This window comes from Schistocerca nitens, chromosome 1 (genome assembly GCF_023898315.1).
Source record: "Schistocerca nitens isolate TAMUIC-IGC-003100 chromosome 1, iqSchNite1.1, whole genome shotgun sequence".
In the NCBI taxonomy this organism is placed as follows: domain Eukaryota; kingdom Metazoa; phylum Arthropoda; class Insecta; order Orthoptera; family Acrididae; genus Schistocerca; species Schistocerca nitens.
Genome location: NC_064614.1, coordinates 902,498,027 through 902,519,787, shown reverse-complemented (window position 1 = coordinate 902,519,787; position 21,761 = coordinate 902,498,027). Strand labels below are relative to the sequence as shown.

Sequence of the window (21,761 nt, the reverse complement as noted above, 5' to 3'; positions counted from 1 at the left end):
GAATGCTGAAGATTAGATGGGTAGATCACATAACTAATGAGGAGGTATTAAATAGAATTGGGGAGAAGAGGAGTTTGTGGTACAACTTGACTAGAAGAAGGGATCGGTTGCTAGGACATATTCCGAGGCATCAAGGGAACACAAATTTAGCACTGGAGGGCAGCGTGGAGGGTAAAAATCATAGAGGGAGACCAAGAGATGAATACACTAAGCAGATTCAGAAGGATGTAGGTTGCAGTAAGTACTGGGAGATCAAGAAGCTTGCACAGGATAGAGTAGCATGGAGAGCTGCATCAAACCAGTCTCGGGACTGAAGACAACAACAACAACAACATTCCTGACTTTCTCAGCAGAGAGTGTAGTTCAAGTATTGCTCTTTCAATGGTGCAGGCATGGTTCTTAGTGGCAGCAAGTTTTTGCTGTGCCAGCTCAATTGCATCCAAATGGTTAGGATGGTTTGCTCGATGACAAAATTACTCATGCGCTCCCTTGTGATTTAAAGAAAGTGATGTTCATTTTACAAAAGGAAAGCACCTAACAGTAATGCAGTATATATCAATCCTGCATACAAGTGGAGATCTTGAACTACAACCCAATATATCAGGACTCTCCCGACTATCAACAGGAAACTATTACTTAAAGCAGATTGAGATAGAAATAGGGAAGAGTTGGAAACAACAACTAGTTATAGTGTGCTCTCAGAGATGCAAGAAACGAAGTGGAAAGGTGTGGTGCACAAAAACAGGCTAAAAAGCAACACTGTAAATTGTTATGTTTAAAATACACCATACATAATAGAAAACTGTGTCCTGAAATCTCCAAAATAATGTTATTTTATGTAAGATGAACTGTTTGCTTTGTTATTAAATTATGTACATAAAAGGGTCAAGTTGGTTTTTGGGAAATTTAGGGTGTGTTCTTTTCAAAAACAAGGATATCAGTAAATCTCTTTGTGCATGTTAATGAAAGAGCACAGTATCACACAGCACTTTAAACTAGAAGATGTAGATTTTCCTGAAGATGATTGTTAATATTATATTAGGAACTTTTGAAGTAGTTTGAAATATGGTAAAAACAGCCAGGCTTTTTGGTACAGTTTTACTTGTTATAGCTTAGAAGCTAATGTTTTAAGATATCTTAATTTGGTCTTTAAACTAATTAAATGTAAGAAAGTCAACACCAATGACATACCTGCCCTTGTTGTAGCTATACAAATTACACTTTTATTGAATTCAACCATATGCTACTTACCAAAATTCAATACATAGTTTAAGTTTTAGAATTTAGAAAGTATCTGTTTTATTGTCCTGAAATAAAAATTCACTAGATGACACTATTAAATTATGAGATACAACTGCTAATCAGAAGTTACATGGAGGTGAAATATTTAGTACTGCCAATAAACACACACAAAAGTACACGAGACTAGCCTAGCTTTTGGAACTATTAGTTGCTTCAACAGGGAGGAAAGAGGGACAAGTTGGAGGAGGTTAAAACAGATGGGTAGGTTTCTCAGGCTCCAAGATGAAAGAGAATCTGTGGTGTGAGTGACAGGCTCTAATTTGGTTACTTTTAGTATCAAAGAGAAAGCGATCTGCAACACAGCAGACAGGAAAGCTGGAGACCCCAGGCCATTCCATGAATAGGAAGCATAGATTCTCTTTATTGATGCTCCAAAAGCAATTCAAATACAGTGCACCTTGTTTGAACCTGAAATGACTTCACTGTGATAAACATGAATTTATTGATAAATAAATGTTCATTTCACCATGAATTCTTATTACACCTAGCTTGACTGCACCACTATGATTATCATTATATTACTGTTGCTTTCTGGAGAAACAAGATTCATTGTACTGGGACAAGTGATTGGTGGCAGATTAGAGGGGAAAAAAAAAAGAAAAATGACAAGACTTGAACACAATACAAATAGACTCCTTGTCTGCTGCCTTAACCATTTGCACCAACACTGCAGCTTGATGGTTGGTGCTCTCATATTCTATTCAACATGCTTGCAAAACTTTGAACCTAAATTTCTAAAAATGCCTGAGAAGTGCAACTGAAGTCAAGCATGTTATATTTTCTGCACTTGAGGATGATAAAAATAATTCAATGCTCCCATTCAATCATGCTACAAATCCAACTGTGGGTTTTGATCAATGTCATGTGATGAATTTTAATGGCTGCAGTAAGTTTCAGGTTTCTGGTCCCAGAATTCACTTATGCTAACTACATACAACGTAAATACTGATAGTCAAAATATTTCTTCAAAGGGCAATGCACTCACAATGTTACAACACTTCAAAGTTCAAATCTGAAAGAGGGGTCCTCGTCAAAGTACAAACCCTGACACGGAAAGCATGTTTATTATGAACAGCAACAATTACAACAACACATAGTCAGAACAGACCTGAACTCCTGGATGGAGAGAGTTGCTCTTTATACAAATATCAAATATTCTGGAATATACCAAAATTACAAACACAAGAAATTTCAAGAACTTTCCAAAAATAGTAGATACTAAACAGCAAACAATTGCTGGTGGCCGGGTATGAATTGTCAATCTGCAGCATACCAGCCAGTGACACTAACTGCTCTACCACAATGCCTGCATCATTGCTTATGGCATTTCTCCCTCTCCTGAAAAACTGCAACCCACTGTTTCATAAGTTCTCACTTGAGCCAATTCATTATCTTGGATCTAGATCTTGTCAATTGTCCTCTGTATGGTAGTACTTGGAGATCTTTGCATTCTGGTTATGTTGTCACATCCTCTTCTCTATGATGAGCATAAAGTTAGCTCCTCTCATCGAAGCTTTGCAATCATAGAGCAGGTCTTCAGTTTCCTTAACTAGTTGACCCCATACCTGATATCTGCCTCATGACTTGTAGAACTTCATACAGAGAACACGGACGGCCTCTCTGCTATTTTGTCTTCTTGATGAAGGGTCAAAATCCTCAACATTGTATGTGACGTTGAAAAAGTAGTGCTTTAGTAACTTTTCCAATAGCACCACTTCTCCAAAGACGTAAAACTTCCATCTCTTGAGTCATTCTCCTGGGTGCCCAAGGTCCAGCTGTCTTGCCTCTTTGGTACTGGTAATGATGGGTTTCAAGTAGGCATCCTGAGTATTGTCTAGATGAAACGGGAACAGTGCATACATTGTCATCTTGGCCTTGCAACCATAGAGCAGAAAAAACAGCACGAAGCATGATGTGTCTTGCTTTGCTGTGTTGTACGTGAATGTCACAAAGGACAGTACTCTATTCCAACCTCTCTGTTCGATATCGGCATATGTTGAGAGCATATCCAGCAATGTCTCATTAAAGTGTTCTGTGAGGTCTCTGGTGGTCATCCTGTGGGTGATGTTGCAATGTGAAACTACCACTGTCTCTAGTCTCAAATGAAAACTTTTCTATGATCAGATATTGTCATATTGGGTGCCCTGTGCTCCTGAATGGTGTCTTCTTCAAATAACCTTGCAATTTCCAGAGCTTCAGCAGACTGCACAGTTTTGGTGACAAAATAGTGCCTCCTAACTAGGAGGCTTACTCCCTCTGTAGAAGAGAGAATTGGAGACTATCAGAGTGGCTTTAGAAGATAAGTCAACAACTGATCAAATTCACATTACGCATAGTGCTTGAAAAATGTTACGAACATCAAATAAACATATATCAGCTTTATATCCATCTTAAACAAACCTATGATAGCATATCAAAAGTGACATTCTGGAATGTGATGGAAGAGGCACGAATACCTAAGAAGCTCATTAAACTTACTATGACGACCCTCAGTGAAATCAATTGTAAAGTAAAAATATAGGGCAAAATCTCAGAGAAGTGGAAGTGAAGAAGGTACTGAGACAGAGTGATGATATCTCCTCACTGCTATTCAACCTCTACCTAGAAAAAGTCAGATAGAGATAAATAGAGGGAGAACCATTTTTGATTGTTCACTGCAGTACCTAGCCTACACACATGATGTGGCGTTACTCACACGAAACACTGCTGTGCTGGCTGATGCCTATCAACAACTGGAGAGAGGTGAAAGGGATCATGGTCCGATAGTCAATGTTGAAAAGACCAAATATATGGCAATGACCAACCAGCAAAACCTACCAAATCTCAGAATAGCTGACAAGGAGTTTGAAAGAGTGTGAGACTTCAGGTACCTCAGATTGACTATCACGGAGACAAATGACATCAGCAGCAAGGTGAAAGCTAGAATAGTAGCAGGAAACAGATGCTACTTTGCCACATTACCGATGGTTAGGAGCTCATTTCTATCACAAAAATCCAAAGTCCTCATTTACAAAACAATTATACGACCAGTTGTTATGTATGGTGCCGAGACATGAACCATGACTGCAAATGAGGAAAAGATCCTTAAAATTTGGGAGAGAAAGGTTTTGTGTAAAATATACGACCCAATATACGATCAAGAAGGTTGGCGCATCCCTACTAATGCTGAATGAGAACAACTTTTTGAAGAACCTGACATTATCACTTCCATTAAAATAAGAAGACTGCAATGGGCAGGACACATGGTCAGAATGTAGGAAGACAGAACATGTAAGAAGATTTTTGATGACAAGGCAGGAGGCAGACAATGGAAGGGATGCCCCAGAAAGAGATGGGTGGACGGGATGGAAGAAGACATGAAAAAGCTGGGTGTCAGAAGATGGAGATGAAAAGCCATGGACTGGATAGAATGGCAGGATATTGTGATGCAGGCCAACACCCTTCAAGGGCTGCAGAGCCAAGGAGTAGTAGTAGTAGTAGTAGTAGTAGTAGTAGCAGTACATGAGGTAGCCAGAACAGACTATTATTCATTGACTCTCAGTTGCCAACTTTGGGAATCTCTCCAAGAGATTGGTTCCAATTCAGTGGAATGGTTTGCTGCAGGCAGAATTGGTACCAATTGGTACCAGATGTGCCAGAGGCAATTGTGGCACATCCTTCCCTACAGTGGCTCACGTAGTGACTTGAGTGGGACTACCTATCCAACGTACATGTATCGGATTCTGTATAGAATCTTCGCAAATTCCAGACAACCAGATGTTGAAGCATCACAAAAATACTTCCAGGAAAGCTGGCCACAGTTAAGGTGGGCTGATAAGCAACCATTTCTGCCCCATTAGAACATAATTCCTCTTGTACAATGTTAATTTATTAACATAAATTCTCCTTTGGTCAGTTCCCCCTCCTCCTCCATAGCTTCTATGGTTTTTGACAGTGCTAGATCTTCCCTCTGTTCAGCAGCAATGTCATTTAGTGTAATGACAACCGACATTTCATCCATGCCCCTGTGTCTTGCCAAATAATTCCTGGAAAGCTAGTTGACGTCCCTTTGTTTGCATCAGCTCTAGTATACTACTGCCATGTCATACTAATGAAGCCTCATAGCCCATCTTGCCAGTCGATCAAATGGGTCCTTCAGGCTATTCAGCCAGCATAGAGATTAATGATCCCCCCCACAATGCTGAATAGTTTTCCAAATAAATATGGCCAGAACACATTGATGGCCCAAGTAACTGCCTGGCACTCTTTCTTGGTTGAAGAGTCGTTCGTCACAGACTTTGAGAGTCCTCTAGAAGCATACGCTATCTCTTTTTCAGCACCTGAATTTGCTCAAGAACTGCATCTATACCACAACCTCTTAGTGTCAGTGTGAAGTCCTGTCTCATCACCCACTGCTAGGACCAAAGATGTCAATGCCTCCTTAAGGACATGGAAAGATCATTCTTTACTTCATTCCAGGTAAATTTGGTCTCTCAATGCGGTAGATTTGAGCAAGGGCACCACTAATATACCCACATTCCAAGAAAAAATATCACATTATGAGTGTGTCATGGAATGAAAATCTGTGACTGCTCTTATTTTCTCTGGATCAGGATGGGTTCCATCCCCATACACTAGGTGTCCACAAAGACTTTTATTTTTTGAGTGATACAATTGCACTGTTGAAACCAGAAATCTACAGATACCAGATGCTTAAGGCCGGTCCCTATTCTGACTGCACATGACGTTGGATTCCTCCTACACATTGGTCAAGGAGCCTGAAGGAGGCATAGTGAAATGCCAAAACTGATCACATAAATAAATTAAATCAAAATATACAATGGCTAAAAGTGTTTTTAATTTTACATTTCATACTGAACAGCTGAAGTCACTCAGCTGTCTTGTACAAAAATGGTTATACAGGGATATCTGGGTATCATCCAACCTCATGCAGTAGAAAGCACAATAAAGAACAGCTTTTAATGAATTCCACTTTTAACGAATATTTCCATTGGTTCCAGTGAAACTGTCATAAGAACATGTCACTGAAACCTGGTTTTAAGGAAGACTGCTTTAAGAGGAGAAAGCTTAATACTTAGCAGAAACTGACCATTACAAATGAAGGGCAGGTGTGATAAATGGGATATGTCCATTTTCAAAAAATTTTCAGGAGAGCAAAAACAATGATTTGAAACCAAATTTGTTTATTTTTAATTTTTCTTAGTTATTTAGTAGTTTTAAGTATATAGATTTACAATTTGTAGTAAAAAGTACGGTAAAAAAAAAGGCTATTAGGTATTTTTTCCTCCAAAAATAGTCTGAAGTACAAGCTTTTGTGGGAAAAAGGTGATTAGTCCATAGGACTTATCCCATTTGTTTCAATAAGAGAAACTATTTATAAAATAATAATACTTCAAACGACATTTATTTTTTTCACATAGTATTACAGTTAAATCAACTTTCAACTGTTACAAGTTAAGTAGTTATACAAACTATGATCAGAGAGTGTTGTCTTCCTGCTTAATTGTGTTGAAGGTTTTCAAAGAAGATCCTAGCTTTAGGTTCACAGAATTTGTCCAAACTCTGTAGGTCTTTATATTTTGCTGCACTTATCGGAATGGGCCCTAAAATAAAAGGGCAACTGATTAGGAATCTAATTTTTTCTTTAATGAAATTTATAAAAGGGTCCAATGAAAATAACTTACCGTCATAGGAGAGGCCTCGTAGAATGAATTCTTCATTTTGTGGTGGCCGATTGTTCCTTTTCACAATGACTACTCTTTCCCACACTCTGTTGTACGTGGTCTGGTAAAGAATGTCTTCAGTGGTGTTGTCAGTCCTTACCTCTCGTATTGGCCGAATTGGAAAATTCCTCTTTGCATAGAGTGGAGTTAGGTGTTCTGTCCATTTCCGAAACATGTTTTGCCCCACAATCTGATCACTGTTTTGTTCATTTTCTGTTATAAGTTGAACTACAAAGGGTGAAGGTTTTCGCCAAGCTGCTTCAAAGTGTTCCTTCCCAGCTTCAGGTGTCTCAAGCCAAGCTTTTGGGTTTAATGAAGCCATTTGTCTATCACAGTCTAAGTAGCTGTGGCCACGTACTGAATAAGTGAGAGTGATTTTGGTAAAGTGCATCTCATGGTGGACCAAATAATGTGTAAAATGTAATATGGTGAAATTCTTATTTTGGCCGCCACATGTGTCACAAAAGAAGTGTATTTCCTTGACTTCTAGTGGAATGTGATTATAAAAGAAGTCGCGTAGAAGAGGGCACACGTCATTGCTTCCTCGTTTTCCCACAGCCCCGGTGTATAAGTAGAAATAACTTTGACCTGATGATAAAACTGTGATATTGAAAACATGCAAAGACAGCTGTTGTTTATAATAGACATCATTAGTCAACACATTTGGGATTAGTAAATTTCTGCCATAATCAAAGCAAATGGCTTCTTTTGCTACAGAAGTCCGACTATCACGACCTGCTGCACTTTTTCTATTGTAAAAAGTTTGAGCCTTTCTTTTGTGAAGTGTGTTTGATGTCGTTAATCGATGTAATTAGTTTTCTATTTCTTTTCTTTTGTCCATATCTGTGCAGTTCTTTCTTTCAGTCTCCAAACCTTTAACTTTCGAATTAAATTCATCACAAGTAGAACAAGTGTCTATTCGTGGATAACCGAAGCTGATATTGAATTCTGTTAAAAAGATTTTTCTGTAGTAGTGGTAGAGCACCTTCACTCCTTGATTTTGTTCCTTAAACAATTCAAACATTCTTTTTACATTCAAATCTTGATGCAGGTAAGTTTGTTTGGAATTTTTCAAACCATAATGATTGTTCCTGGAAGGAAATGATTTAATGTGGTTTCTGATTAAATTTACATCATCATCCTTAATCTTGTGAGGCCTAACATCATGTTTTCCTTGTTTGCTTTTTGCACAAAATCCAGTAGCTGCCAGACCAGTGCAAAAACGTTCTACTCGTTTTTTCCCCTATTCCATGAAAAGAACAAAAAGCCTTTTTGCAAACGTCATACTCTACTGCCTGGCCCTCATCATTTTCACCACGGACTCTGTATTTAAAAGTGGCCGAATTAGTTCTAGCCTCTGCTGCTGGTTTCCGATTACGTCGACGCTGTACAGGAAGAACAGATATCAAGCCGCTAATGTAAGTGTCTTGCTTGTCTTTACTTTCCATGAGATTAAACTGTCGAAGTATCAAATGTTTTACTGAATTTGGTACCACTTCAAAACATCAAAGTCGACATTCACAATTTTGGCCAAGGACATGAGTCATTAGATTGATTTTTTTCCTTACATCTGACATTCTACCACTCACTTTTCTTTTTTTCATCCCTGAACTTCTTAGAAACTCATCAGCATCATTCTCCACTGTTTGTGAATCCACTGTTTGTGAATCCTGCAGACTTGTCAACTGTTTTAGCACTGAACTGTGATGCACTAAAAGCAAACTAAGAGCCACAAACTTTGTGCATTAAACTCCACTTGCCTGAGTTTAGCAGCACAAACTGCAATGAACACACACTATTGTACACTAACTATCGGAGCTTCTTATTCACTCACGTCTTGTTGCGAGACTGAGGACAATATTGTGGGCTAATCTAGAAACAAGTCTACATGTGCCTATGAGTCATGGTTCACAGCGCAACAAGTGCTGAGACTGATCCCAGTCTTCACGCAATTCCCATGAATCTTTGGACTGAACCCTTTTATTGATCAAACGGAATGGGCTGATCTCCTTTATCCCCGTATAGAGTATTCTTGTTTTTTTAATTTTAGAAGGACCGGTGCCATTTATCCCGCAACCAACACCACCATTCAAAAGCCATTGGTTCAATGTATAGTAGGGCATAAAAACATTCATTTAAAGAATTGATAGACTTGTCGATTTTATCCCGCCAGCCCTTCAAATGATGTCAAAGACAGTTGGAATTTTCAAATCATCAATATGGAGAAGAAATATGATTTGCTACTGCCTTTTTTGTGCAGTGTCTACTGAAAAACAAGTAAGCGGTCCTGAATGCAGGAACTCACAAACCACCTGCATTAAAAAGGATGAACATTCAAGCTTCATCACTTAAAGCGGCCTATACCGTATTTACTCGAATCTAAGCCGCACTCGAATCTAAGCCGCACCTGAAAAATGAGACTCAAAATCAAGAAAAAAAAATTTTCCCGAATCTAAGCCGCACCTGAAATTTGAGACTGGAAATTCAAGGGGAGAGAAAAGTTATAGGCCGCATCTCAAAATCGAAACATAGTTGGTCCATTGTAACATGAGACACAATTTAGGTCGAATGAATGACGATACAGCTACAGTAGTTTGGTTCGAGTCGTAAGCTTAGCGGTTAAGCTTTACCAGGTAGCCATTGCTATGCGTCAGGCACTCCGTCCATATTTATGCGGGTACCCTTCCTTTTCCACGTGCCTTGTCTTGTTTGGATTGATTGCTTATTTTTCTTTGATCTGATAAGTGCAGTTTTCTTTGTTATAGGTGTTTACATCACTCTAAGCTGAAAATGCATTACTGTACTGTGTCATGCATTGTTTGTCGCATTCTGATAGTGTGTAATTATGGCCTGTCGCGGCTCGCGGCGTGGCTTGCTTTTGTGCGCTACCGCCGCTTACAATTTTAAAAAAAAAAAAGAGGAATCGTCTCATTAGCGAAACAATGGCAAGAAACTGCTATTTGTTGTTACTTACACTGCTGCTTTCTTTGATACTGATCAACAAGAACCAAATAATAGACTGCGTATGATAGAAGATGTTCTGAACGAGAGTTTAGCGAAAATGTTTCTCCGTTTGAAAATCTTTGCAGGTGCCTCTTTAGTACATTACATTCTACACAGAAATTAGAGTCATATTAGATTTAAAAATCTAGTCAATTGCCGTGCTTCATTTCTGACTGTATCACTATTAAGCATAAGAGTAATACGAATATAAACATGACATGATATGATGTGTATATTCTTCCGCGTTTGCTGTTGTCTCACTCTAGTTTTGCAGTTTATTAGGCAGACAGGATTTAAATGAGATAGCAGCAAACATGAAACAATACATGGCAAAATGTTTATATTCGTATTATTCTTATGGTGACGAGAATACTACATGTGATTCACAATTTATAAAAGTTCCTATTAGCAACCATCTCTTCTCACAGATAGGAAAAAAATTCAAAACGTAGAGTTGGCCATATTGACAAACATCCCAAACAGTCTTTCCAGTCAGATTTTCATAGTACATTGAAATGCTGCTACATTTGAAGATGAACAATACGGAATTTGTATTTACTTCGTTGGTTAATGTATGAAAATGCAGTGGTCGAAACTCGGGGCGAAGAAAAAAGCTCGTCTTCCACCTTTTTTTTTTTAATTTGTTTCCTGACGCAGAGGTTTTGGCGCCAGTATTTATCTTTGTGCCTACAAAGCATGCCCATGTAGCGCTACATGTATTCGACGGCAGAAGTAAGTTGTGGCGGCACCCACCGATATTTTCCAGAACTTCCGCTTGCTTTGCACTCGATTCTAAGCCGCAGGCAGTTTTTTGGATTACAAAAAAAAAAACGGAAAAAAAGTGCACCTTAGATTCGAGTAAATACGGTACATTATTAGTTTAACTGCAGAGTTATCCATTAGAAGTCTCTACAATTACATGAACTGAGGGTGTGTACACTAAACTCAGTGTTCCCCTCAGTTTTTTCAATTCTGGCATTCCATACAATGCTCATGACAATGGGAGTCAGAAAAATGGGAGCTGCAGTGTGTTTTGAGGTTGCAGCTGTGCTGCTTCTTTAATCCTTTCTGAAAAGTAGATCAAGGGTTGTCTATTTTCTTCACAACAATACACCATCATAATTCATGACAGGCCACGGCAGTTTCAGTTTCTACATTAAAACATCATACATCGCTGCCTTCCCCTGAAGCTTGGGACTGAAGGATTCAGTACATCAAATGCCTGGCAGAACTATTTGGTAAAAAAGAAGTATCTCGTAACCTGTCTTACCACCAATTTAGAATATTTTGCCATATCTGATATCGGATACGAGTCCAGCAACACTTTCAATGTTGGTGGAATGGTGGTCTTTTACAATTTACCCCCTCTAAAACCAGTGGAAAATATAATGGAGGGAAAAAAAAGAAAGAAAGAATGACAGCCTTGTGTGTTAATAGTGACAGCTAAGGAAAGTTGCTGTCATTGATAATGGGGAAAATTTTAAACTCCCAGGTGATTTAGAAACCATAGTGTGCACCTACGATTTTATTAGCAACCACTGGTTGAATGCTAAAATTTATACAAAATTTCTTGGGAGCTTAAACACTGAGAGGGTGCCACAGAAAAAAAGATCATTCTTATTACTGGCAGATGCCCTGCACACCAAAGGACTCTCTCGCACTGGGACACCATAGCAGATCTACTGGCAGTGCTGCAGTCTATCAGTACAGGACACCAACAGAGACAACAGAGAAACTTCTTGAGCCTGTGCTCAGCATCAAAATGAATGTAGAAGAGCTAGTAACTAAGCTTTCTGTGCAGCACTGAAATAAAGAGAATGGAGAAAATGTAGTTGTTCTGGGTTCATTATGGGCTCATGCTGGCAATAGCCTGGAGGAACAACACCACACTGACACACACAAATCCATTCTTCCTTATGGACGTACCTCTTGCAATGCAGTTCACAACCAAAGAACCCCTAAAAGTCTTCCTCCTCTTCCATAATGAATAATGAATGCATTAGGTAATAAGGTAGCGGGGGATGAACTGTGCTTGCAGTGAGAGAAAGATCTGCCGAGTGTTTTGTTAAATATGATCCCTTAAATTGCAAAATACTTATGTTCGTGCGTAGAACAAATCCTTAACTTGAAAAACTCGATGAAATATTTGCATAGTACTTCAAACAAAAGTTATGCCATCACGTTTGTTGACTTTAAAAAAAGCGTATAGACCAAGAATCCCTTTTTGAAGCGTTAGCAGAATTTCGACTAAATCAAAAGACAATAAACATCATAAAAGAAACAATCATGGAGACCAAATCCAAAGTAAAATTTATGGGAGATTTGAGCACAGTATTTGAAATAGACACAGGAGTATGACAAGGGGATGGACTGTCCCCAGTGCTCTTCAATTGTGCTCCTGAAAAAGTTGTTCAAGAATGGAGAAAAGCAGGTGCACCAGCACACAGACTGGGACCAAAATGTAAGGGCCTAGAATTAGACTGTTTAGCATTTGCTGACGACATGGCACTGAACGCACAAGACATTACTGATGCACAGAAACAGCTAGAATTATTAAAAGACTAGGCAGCAAAAATAGGATTAGAAATTTCATTTGAAAAAAAAAAAAAAAAAAAATTACGACTGACATCAAAGATGCACCTTCTGATCTCAAAATTGGTAATAACTACATCTCTCGAGAAAAAGAATTTAAATATTTCGGTGAATGGATTGAAGAAAATTGTAATGAAAATAAATCTGTCAGATCAAGAGTCCAGAAATTTTTTATTTAATAAAATTGCAGCCAAATAGCCATATACAGTTACTTTGCTTAACATTTTACATTTACATTTTACATTTTTGCATATTCATTTATCGATTTCACTCTTTTACTGCACAGTTCTATGTGATATCGTTCACAGGCTTCGTTACACAGTTCACATACACATGTTGCGGTTGGGTCGTGATAAGTTTTGTTTTTGCAGATTAGATGATGAAAGCCGTGAATAGAAAGTCTAGTTACGACATGTCGCTGTTCGAAGTTTGGTGCTGTCCATGAGCGGTTCGTCATTGCTTCGGTGCCATAAAACTCCGGCCATATTTTTTCTCGTTTGTCCTCCATGATCTTCAGTTGCTTTCTGGAAGTCCTGGTGTGTGGCATCATATATTGAAGTCTGATGTCTTCAATTAGGAATGTCTCTCTCGCTAGCAGGTACACTAGTCTAGATCTTGTTGTCTTTGAGAGACCTAGTGCTCTTTTTAGATAGGTCGATTTTACCTTTTCTAGTGTTTCCAGATTTTTTTCTGTCAGGTGGTCCCATATAACCTCCATCCCATAGGCCAGGATTGGTAAGATTTTTGTGTTGAATAATTTCATGGCTGTTTCTAGACTGAGTAGGCGGATGTTTTTGATGTCCTGTATTGCTATTATTGCTTGGGCTGCGCGTTCTGTTGTATGTTTTGTGAAGCATTTGGCTGTTGGTTGCAATGTCACTCCTAGGTATTTAAAGTCTGATGAGATTTTTATTTTTTGTCCTCTGATACTGATTTCCGCATTCTTGGGTGTTTTGCCTCCTTTTCTGAAAATTACCATTTCTGTCTTTGTTATGTTTATGTGTAGTTTGTGTTCACTGCACCATCTGTCTATTTTCTCAATGATTCTCTGCAGCTTCTGTATATCTGTTGATCCTACGGCTATGTCGTCAGCGTATGCATATACATACACATCTTCTTCATTTTCTCCAATTCGGAGTACTTCTTCAGTGGCAAGAATGTACAGCAAAGGGCTCATTGGGTCACCCTGTAAGACTCCATTTGATTGCAGAATGGGGTTCGAAAAAGAGAGGTTGTCTGATATTGTAACTAAGTTGTATTCGAGGATTGACTTGACTATTCTTGCCCATACGCTATCTTCTCCCATTGTGTTTTCCAGTTTACGGACTATGAGCTCTCTTTCCAATAGGTCAAAGGCTTTGGTAAAGTCTATGAACACTGTGTAGAACATTTGTTTCTTTTGTAGCGCATCATGGATGTTGTTTAGAAGAAGCCCGACTGCCGTAAGTGTTGATCTTCCAGATCTGAAACCCATTTGTCGTTCTGGGAGATGACTGTCCACAGAGGCTTGGATTTTTTGTGTTATTATCTTTGAAAACGTCTTGAATTGAGTATTTTCCAGTGCTATACCTCTGTACTTGTTTGGGTCCATTGGGTCTCCTCTACCTTTGTAGAGAACTTTTAATGTCGAGTGTCTCCATTGTGTCGGAATTCTTCCAAGTTCCAGGCATTTGTTAAACAGTTTGGTCCATATGTGTTGGAGGGCCTCTTTTGCATCTTTTATATGTTCATTATATATATTATCAGGTCCTGCTGCTTTCTTGTTCTTCAGTGCTTTTATTACTTCTTTCACGTCATCTTCATTTAGGGGTTCCCATGTATTGTCTTTTTCCTTAGTTTGATGTTGTTTCTCTTTCTTTGGGGGTGTTTTGAGTCCTCGTTTGTTCAGTATCTTACTGAAGTGGTCTTCCCATTCCTTCAGGTCTATATTTGGTGTATGAGCCATTTTTCTTGGTCTTACTGCTATGTATGGGTCTTTCTCTGCTTCATCCGCTTCTCTTTTTGCCTCTCTTTCTATGTATTCTTTTTTCTTCTCTTCTATTAATTTTTTGTAGATTCTTCTGTCTTCTGCGTACAGTTTGTGTGCTTCCTCGTCATGCTGGTTTCTTAGTCTGTGGAGGGTTCTTAGAACAGTGTTCCTTTTGCTGTAGCATTCAGCATCGAACCATCTTTTGGCCGTCCTTGTTTTGGGGATTGTTTGTATCACTGAATTTTTTAGGATGTCCTCTATTTGGTCTGTTGCTTTTTCAAGGTCTCCTTCCTCTATGAAAGTTTCTATTTGCGTTAATTGTTCTTGCTGGTTTGTTAATTTTTCTATATCAATTTTTCTTTGTGTGATTTGGTGGGTCTTTCTTGCTGGCGGTGACGTGACGATATTTATTTTTATCTTCATTGGAATGTGCTTTCGTATAGGAGTAATGGAGTCATGCCATATTGGTTGAATACTTCCTTCTATGTCTCCTCTTGTTAATGCGATATCAATGGTGCTCTTCCCATTGTGGCATATGTATGTAGGTATCTGTCTATCGTTAAGTAGGGTGAAACCATCTTCTTCTAGGGTTTCAACGACTAGTTTTGTTTTATAGTTTTCTGTGTCTATTCTGCAGTTGAGATCGCCTGCAATAATGACGGGTTTGCTGTTGCATTGTTTGATGAGTGTGACTATTTCGTCAATTATTTCTACAGCATTTGTGAGCGGTTTAAAATAGGCTGCAATTATATTTATGTTTTATTTATATTTATGTTTGCCGCTTCTATTAGCATACTATTTTCTTGTTTTATGATTTTTTTGGTGGGCGTCATCCAGGGTTTCAGTAGGATAGATATTCCTCCCATGGGTCGTCCTCTTTCTCCCTTCTTTGCCATTAGGTGATAATTATAGAAATCTTTATGTTGCCAGCTGTCTATCAGGAAGGTTTCTGTTAGAATTGCAAGGTCATTTCAGTTAACAAAAAACGTTTACAACAAAAAGAGTCTCTCATGGAAATGCAAAATACAACACTTCACAACAGTAATTAAACCCGAAGCTCTCTACACATCTGAGACACTAAGTCTTCAACACAGAACACAAAGGGGAATTAGAAGTGAAAGAACGTAAAATAACGAGGAAAATCCTAGGACCAAGAACTAAAGATGGTGTGCATTATCCAAAACCCAATGCAGAAATATATAAAAATATCTCCAAAATAACAGACACAATGCGCATGAGAAGAATCCAATTCATGGGGCATTTAGAAAGAATGGACTCAAACAGGTTACCGTAAAAAATCTGTACATTTTTAAAGAACAAAACTACAAGACCGAACTGGTACAAACAGACAGAAGAAGACCTGAGAGAATTAGGGTCTCCAAATCTACATGACAGAAATGAAATCAGAAAAATCAGAAACACACAGGGTTTTGAGGAAGAAGAGAGAAAAACTAACCGACATACATGGTCTGTGCAATGAAAACTAGTCCATTAATTGAGTATGAAGGAATACTGGGTGAAAAGGAATGCCAACAAATGTTGATTACGAGTGGTCCTAAGTGATCCATCCGCAGAGAAGAAGGAGAAGTAAAATAAAATAAAATGTTTTGAAACATTCATCTCTCTCTCTCTCTCTCCCTCTCCCTTTCCTTTCTTGCTCCTTCCAAAGTCGATTCTTTTATTCTGGAAATTTCCAGAATTTGTTCCAACACTTTTCTTTTTTTTCATTTTGAGGTTTGAATACTACCGAGATGAAACTCTTGTCAGTAGATTATGCTGGCTGGAAAAACCAAATTACCTCTTGATCTCTGTTATTGGGATATAAAGGATAATATTGAAGGATAAACAATTACTTCTTCATTCTGGATGCTGTCCTTAAATTGAAAGCCCCAATGGTGACTTTACATGTGACTTTAAAATGAATGCCTACTGAGTTAAGGACAAGTGTGCGGCACTAATATATATTTTATTATTTGCTAGTGCCAAGTAATGTGCATTTGTGATATGGCTAAAAAACTCTTATATAGGAAAAAAACCCGTTTAAGGAAATAGGATTTCCATTTCTCGAGTTTCTTTAAAATGTAATGTAATGTGTTGGCAGTGGACCCACTGTGTGCATGGTTAATCTCATTCGTCTGTTGTTAATGCACTGAATTCCAGGTTTTGATGCCTGGCAGAGCACAGGATTTGCTATTGCATATGAGTCGAAGTCTTGGCACCTTCCACGTACGATAGTCTGAGTTAACTAGAAGAAACCTCAACCACATTTCATGAACAACAAAAATCAGTCAATGGAACTGAAGCTTCAAATGTCAATGATATTCATCAAAAGTCTAATGCTCAAACCAGGGATATTACACCAATGGCGCAGTGTTTAGGACTGCAGACTGTCCACTACTCCTAAATGAAATAGAGGATAGTCATAAATAGAGTTTTGCGTCAACTTCTGACGAAGCAAGCTGGGATCTCTTTACTTCCTCTCATTTTGCCATCTGCCTCCTTAAATTCATTTTATTTTCATTTTCACCTAATTACCATTAACATACATGAGTATAATCTGCATGTTCATAAAAGAGAAAGTTTGGCCTTCAGTCTTAAAGAATATAGCACCAGATCTAATTTTGTGCCCGGTTTTGTGTATTTAATCAATTTCCTAATTTATTTCGACTATTCCTAGTTAATATTTTTTTTATAAGGTGAAATCAGTAATTGTTTTGTGACTTCTATTCTATTGTTGACTTATAAACAAATATGGATTCTGTACTAATTATAAACATTTGGAAGAATAACAACTAGCATTCGTCAAGTATTTATTTGGCTCTATTCAAAAACATGTTAGCAAAGCCAGCCCTTATTTAATACCAAAGTAATTATGAGGTTTGTCAAAAGTATGGTTTGCGTAAATATATCTGTTAATTTTATTATTTAAACAAATAATTTGGCCTAACCTTTGTGGTAGAAGTAACTGTTTCACAGGAGGAATTTTTCTATATATTCAGTTAATTGAATAAGTATTGTTTGAATTGTAATTTCTGTAAATTAAACATTGAACAGTGTATAGTTTCAGAATCTATTATTGTGAAATATATAAAGTCTCGATTTTTGGTCCCGAGACAGTCAGTCCATGGTTGATTTTCAGAGGGGAAATCTGTATCAGTTAGAGCAACAATAATGCAGTTGAATTAGTGTAAGATCAATACGCCTTATGATAAAACAATGACAGAGTCTGTTCAATAGTGCCACATGTACCGTATTATTCTGCAAGAACTGTGAGGTTAGGTTTTTTAACATTTGCCTGCAAACTATTAATGAGCCTTATCAAAAGTTAACTAATAATGAAATGGCCATATTAACATTGTAATATTGAGGGGTTGTGAACAGTGAAAGAAAGTAAAGAACTGTGAAACACAACTGTGCAACTGTCAGCTACATCATTTACAGAAGTCAATGTTGAACTTCCATCCCTCATTTTTAAGCCCGTTAACAATGCCGTATGTCGGCACCGAGGACTATCAACAAAGAAATAAAGCAGGCGAACGTCACAAACTACTACTGCTACTGCTGCTACTGCTGCTGTTACAGCCAGCACTTACAAAACAGAGTAAGCAAACTGAGATCATCAAACTTTTCATTAGCCAGCACACTGCTAACAGACTAACATAGTTTCCCACCTCTAAGACTCAGGAACAAGCAAAAATTTTTCAGCCATGGCAATAAGAATTGAGTTGTTATCTGAAAGTTACTTCTGCAGTACACTCTTGGATGTTGTTTCTATGTTTGCATAGCTTTAAACAAGGTAGAAATTAACCTTATGAATGTAAAGGTAGCCATTTGTGTCCAACCACAAAAACATATCACATACCTTATCAGTTTCTATTTCCAAAACTACTTCATCTTCTGAAACAGCATCTCCAACAGCTAGAATTAACAATATAAATTTAGAAGATTTTATATTCTGACAATTTTACTGAAATTTACATGCATGGTATTTCTTGTTAAAAGATAAATTCACATACAAGAACAGCAAACAAATTACCTTTCTCCCACCTCACATCTCCTTCCGAAACAGATTCTGCAAATGGTGGTACATTGACGATCTTCACTTCCTCACCTACAAAAATAAAAATACAGATGCTGAAAGATTTAGCACAGCACAGAAAAACTAAATTTCTTTCTGAAAAATCAAACAACAGTTGTATATTTTAACCCTTTAAGTCTTCCGATGAAACACTTGTCATAACACACAAAAATTACACAGTGGGGTTTCAAAATCAGTTCAAATTGTACTGGAAAATTGACATCCTTCTTGATTTAAAGTACAGAATATAAAATTTGAGCCAAATCAGTCGGCATTCACTTTAAGCAAAAAGGTGTTTGTAGATCACAATGACTTCAGTGCACGCCCACAGAATTAAGACAAACAGGAACTCTACACTACCACAGTATATAAAATAAAGGCAGTTCAAAATACTTTCATTTGACATAACACATGTCAAGAAGCCATTGTGAGCAAACCTCACACAGCTCTCCAATGAGAAGGAGAAGAAAGATTTTAAGCACATGAAGAAGTAACAAAATGATATCTTTCTGCAGTGGGTAATCCAAAACAATGAACAGAGGGTGTATCACAACTAATGGCATAAACACATATAGCTGAAAGTACATGATAACAGAAGCAAAAGAGTGTCAGTAAAAATTGGTCTGCAAATGAATCGTTTGAAAGATAATTGTGATTTGGTTTCTACCAGCCACCACAGACTTGATTATGTGTAAACTTCATCCCAGTTGTGAAAAGGTAACAGTACCATACAACATTAAGAAAAGTTATAAGCGATACTTTGGTAGAATTGCTGGTGTTCTGAATGAACACAAATACTTGACAAGCAATGAAAAGTCTCTGCTCCAATTCTTCAAATGTGTTAACCATCGTGGCACACACTATACATTTAAGGTGGCCCAAATACAGAAATACATGGAGTTCAGAGCAGGTAATCTTGGAGGTTGCAGTACAGAGCCTCCTTGCCCGAATCACCTTCGGCTCATTATGTCATTTCACCATAGTTGTAAAATGTGCGCCAGCATTAGTGGAACAGTTGCTTGAAGACAATGGATTATATCAATCCATTTTTAGTGTCAAATTGTTCGCCTCAATAGCTGAGTGGTCAGCACGACGGAATGCCATGTAAGGGAGCCCACGTTCTTTTCCCAGCTAGGTCACAGATTTTCTCCGCTCATGGGCTGGGTATTGTGTTGTCTTCATCATCGTCATCATCCATCATCAACATCATCATCTCATCCCCATCGACACACAAGTCACCAAAGTGGCGTCAACTAAAAAGACTTGCACCACGCAATCGGTCTACCTGACGGGAGGCCCTAGCCACACATTACATTTCAGTGGCGAATTCAAACAGGACCAATTTATACACTAACTGAGTACATGGAATTGTCCAGATATGTGCTTAGTCTATCTTCTCTCCTTCCTCCTCTCTCTGTCCATCTCCTCCTCCCCCTCCCTCATCCATCTCCACCTCCCCCACTCTCTCACCTACCCCCTCTCTCTGTGTCCATCACCTACTCCTCCTCTCTCTATCACCTCCTCCCCACTCTCTCTGTCCATGGCCCCCTCCCCCCCTCTCTCTGTCAATCTGCTCCTTCTCCCCCACTCTGTCCATGTGCTCCTCTCCCCACTGTCCATGTGATGTGCTGCTCTCCTCTCCTCTCTGTTCATGTGCTCCTCTCCCCTCTGTCTGTGTGTTCCTCCTCCCTCTCTCCGTCCATCTCCTTCTCCCCTTTTCTCTCTTCTTTTCCCCTCCCATTTCCCTTTTTTTGTCCATCTCTTCCTCTCCCCTCTCTCTATCCATCTCCTCCTCTTCCCCTTCTCTGTCCATTTCCTCCTCCTCGTCTGTCTGTCTGTCCAGCATCTCCTCCTTCCCATGTCTGTGCCTCTCCCTTCCTCCCCCCATCTCTGTTGATTACTTAGTCTTTCCTTTCTCTGTCCATCGCCTCCTCTTCTCTCTCTCTATCCATTTCCCCCTCCCCCCTCTTGTCCATCTCCTCCACTCTTTGCCTATCTCCTCCTCCTCCCTTATTGATTGTCCATCTCCTCATCCTCTCTTCTCTCTCCATGTTATCACACTCACCCCAATAGGAGGCTGGGAGTTCCTACCCCTATGGTACTTCTTTCCAGATTGTAATTAGTATGTGTACAAAATTTGACAGAAATCATTCCAAAAGTTTCAAGATGAGCTTTTTACTTGTGGCTTTGCATGCATACTCACATGTCAAATATATTTCACACATATTTAATATACTTCACATGTATTTGTACACATATTTCACCTCTACGTCTAGCAAATTTTGCACTGCATTTTCATTTTTATGCAGTTCAATGTTTATGACACTGTATCTTCTGAACTATGTGCTGTACACTTATGTAATTGAACATGTATATCCAGTGTTATATGTGTGTATTGTCAGTGAAATGTGTTGTGAATTGAATTGAGAGTAAAGAAGTAATAAATTAAAACGTCATGCATAATGTGGCAGTTTTTCTCGCATCTCAGTATTTGATGTCATATCTCCTAAACTATGTGTTGTACAATGAAATATTTTTGTAGGTAGATTCAGCAGCATATGTGAATACCGTCTGCAAAAAGTGTTGTGATTATAATTAGTGATAAATTTAAAAGTATTGCATGATGCAGTAATTTTTCAACATTCAGTGTTTATAACATCAAATCTCCTGAACTAATTGTCGTACAACGACGTAATTTTTCTGGTACATTCAGTGGTATATGTGAATATTGTCTGCAAAATGTGTGACAAACAGAGTTAGTAGTAAATGCATCATAAAATAAAACATTATGCTTCACTTGGCTGAGTGCATTAACAGCACAAATGTAGTACATGATAAACTTTTTCCCTTTGCCATTCTGTGGGGATTGTCAGCAAGAAAAAGTTTCATAAAGGTTTGAAAGTAGTGTAAACTTCGCAAATCTTTAAGTGCTCTCATTCTCAAATATTGGATGGCTACACTGTTTCTCCACCTCTACCCCCAACCTTTTAACAGGTGGTTGGTTCTTACCCCACAGTGATTCTTTCCAGCGTGTATCAAGTTGCTGAAATGAGTCCAGAAGATACGTGGAGGTGTTATGTGCTCGCACCTACAT

At 38.4% G+C, this 21,761-nt stretch overlaps 2 protein-coding genes across 2 annotated transcripts in view; both read right to left on the bottom strand.

Annotated features, from left to right (window-relative positions):
* LOC126192273 (dihydrolipoyllysine-residue succinyltransferase component of 2-oxoglutarate dehydrogenase complex, mitochondrial) overlaps positions 1-21,761 on the bottom strand; it is a 77,589-nt gene that overhangs the window by 31,296 nt on the left and 24,532 nt on the right. Inside the window, exons 4-5 of the mRNA XM_049932591.1 lie at positions 18,626-18,700; positions 18,452-18,507 (exon numbers count right to left, since the gene is read on the bottom strand). Coding sequence (XP_049788548.1) covers positions 18,452-18,507; positions 18,626-18,700 — 131 coding nt within the window. The remainder of the gene's footprint in view (positions 1-18,451; positions 18,508-18,625; positions 18,701-21,761) is intronic.
* LOC126192289 (uncharacterized) lies at positions 6,789-7,568 on the bottom strand. Its single transcript, XM_049932592.1, has 2 exons — positions 6,987-7,568; positions 6,789-6,905 (listed from the first exon to the last, which is right to left on the bottom strand). Exons 1-2 carry the CDS (start codon positions 7,414-7,416, stop codon positions 6,802-6,804), a joined length of 534 nt encoding a protein of 177 aa, XP_049788549.1. The 5' UTR covers positions 7,417-7,568; the 3' UTR covers positions 6,789-6,801.

What these genes read in the sequence shown, in the direction of transcription:
- LOC126192289 (XM_049932592.1), bottom strand. Translation starts at nt 7,416, where the DNA reads ATGCACTTTACCAAAATCACTCTCACTTATTCAGTACGTGGCCACAGC. An exon ending in ACGAGGCCTCTCCTATGACG is followed by an intron (nt 6,906 to 6,986) that starts GTAAGTTATTTT and finishes CTTTTATTTTAG; the next exon opens with GGCCCATTCCGATAAGTGCA.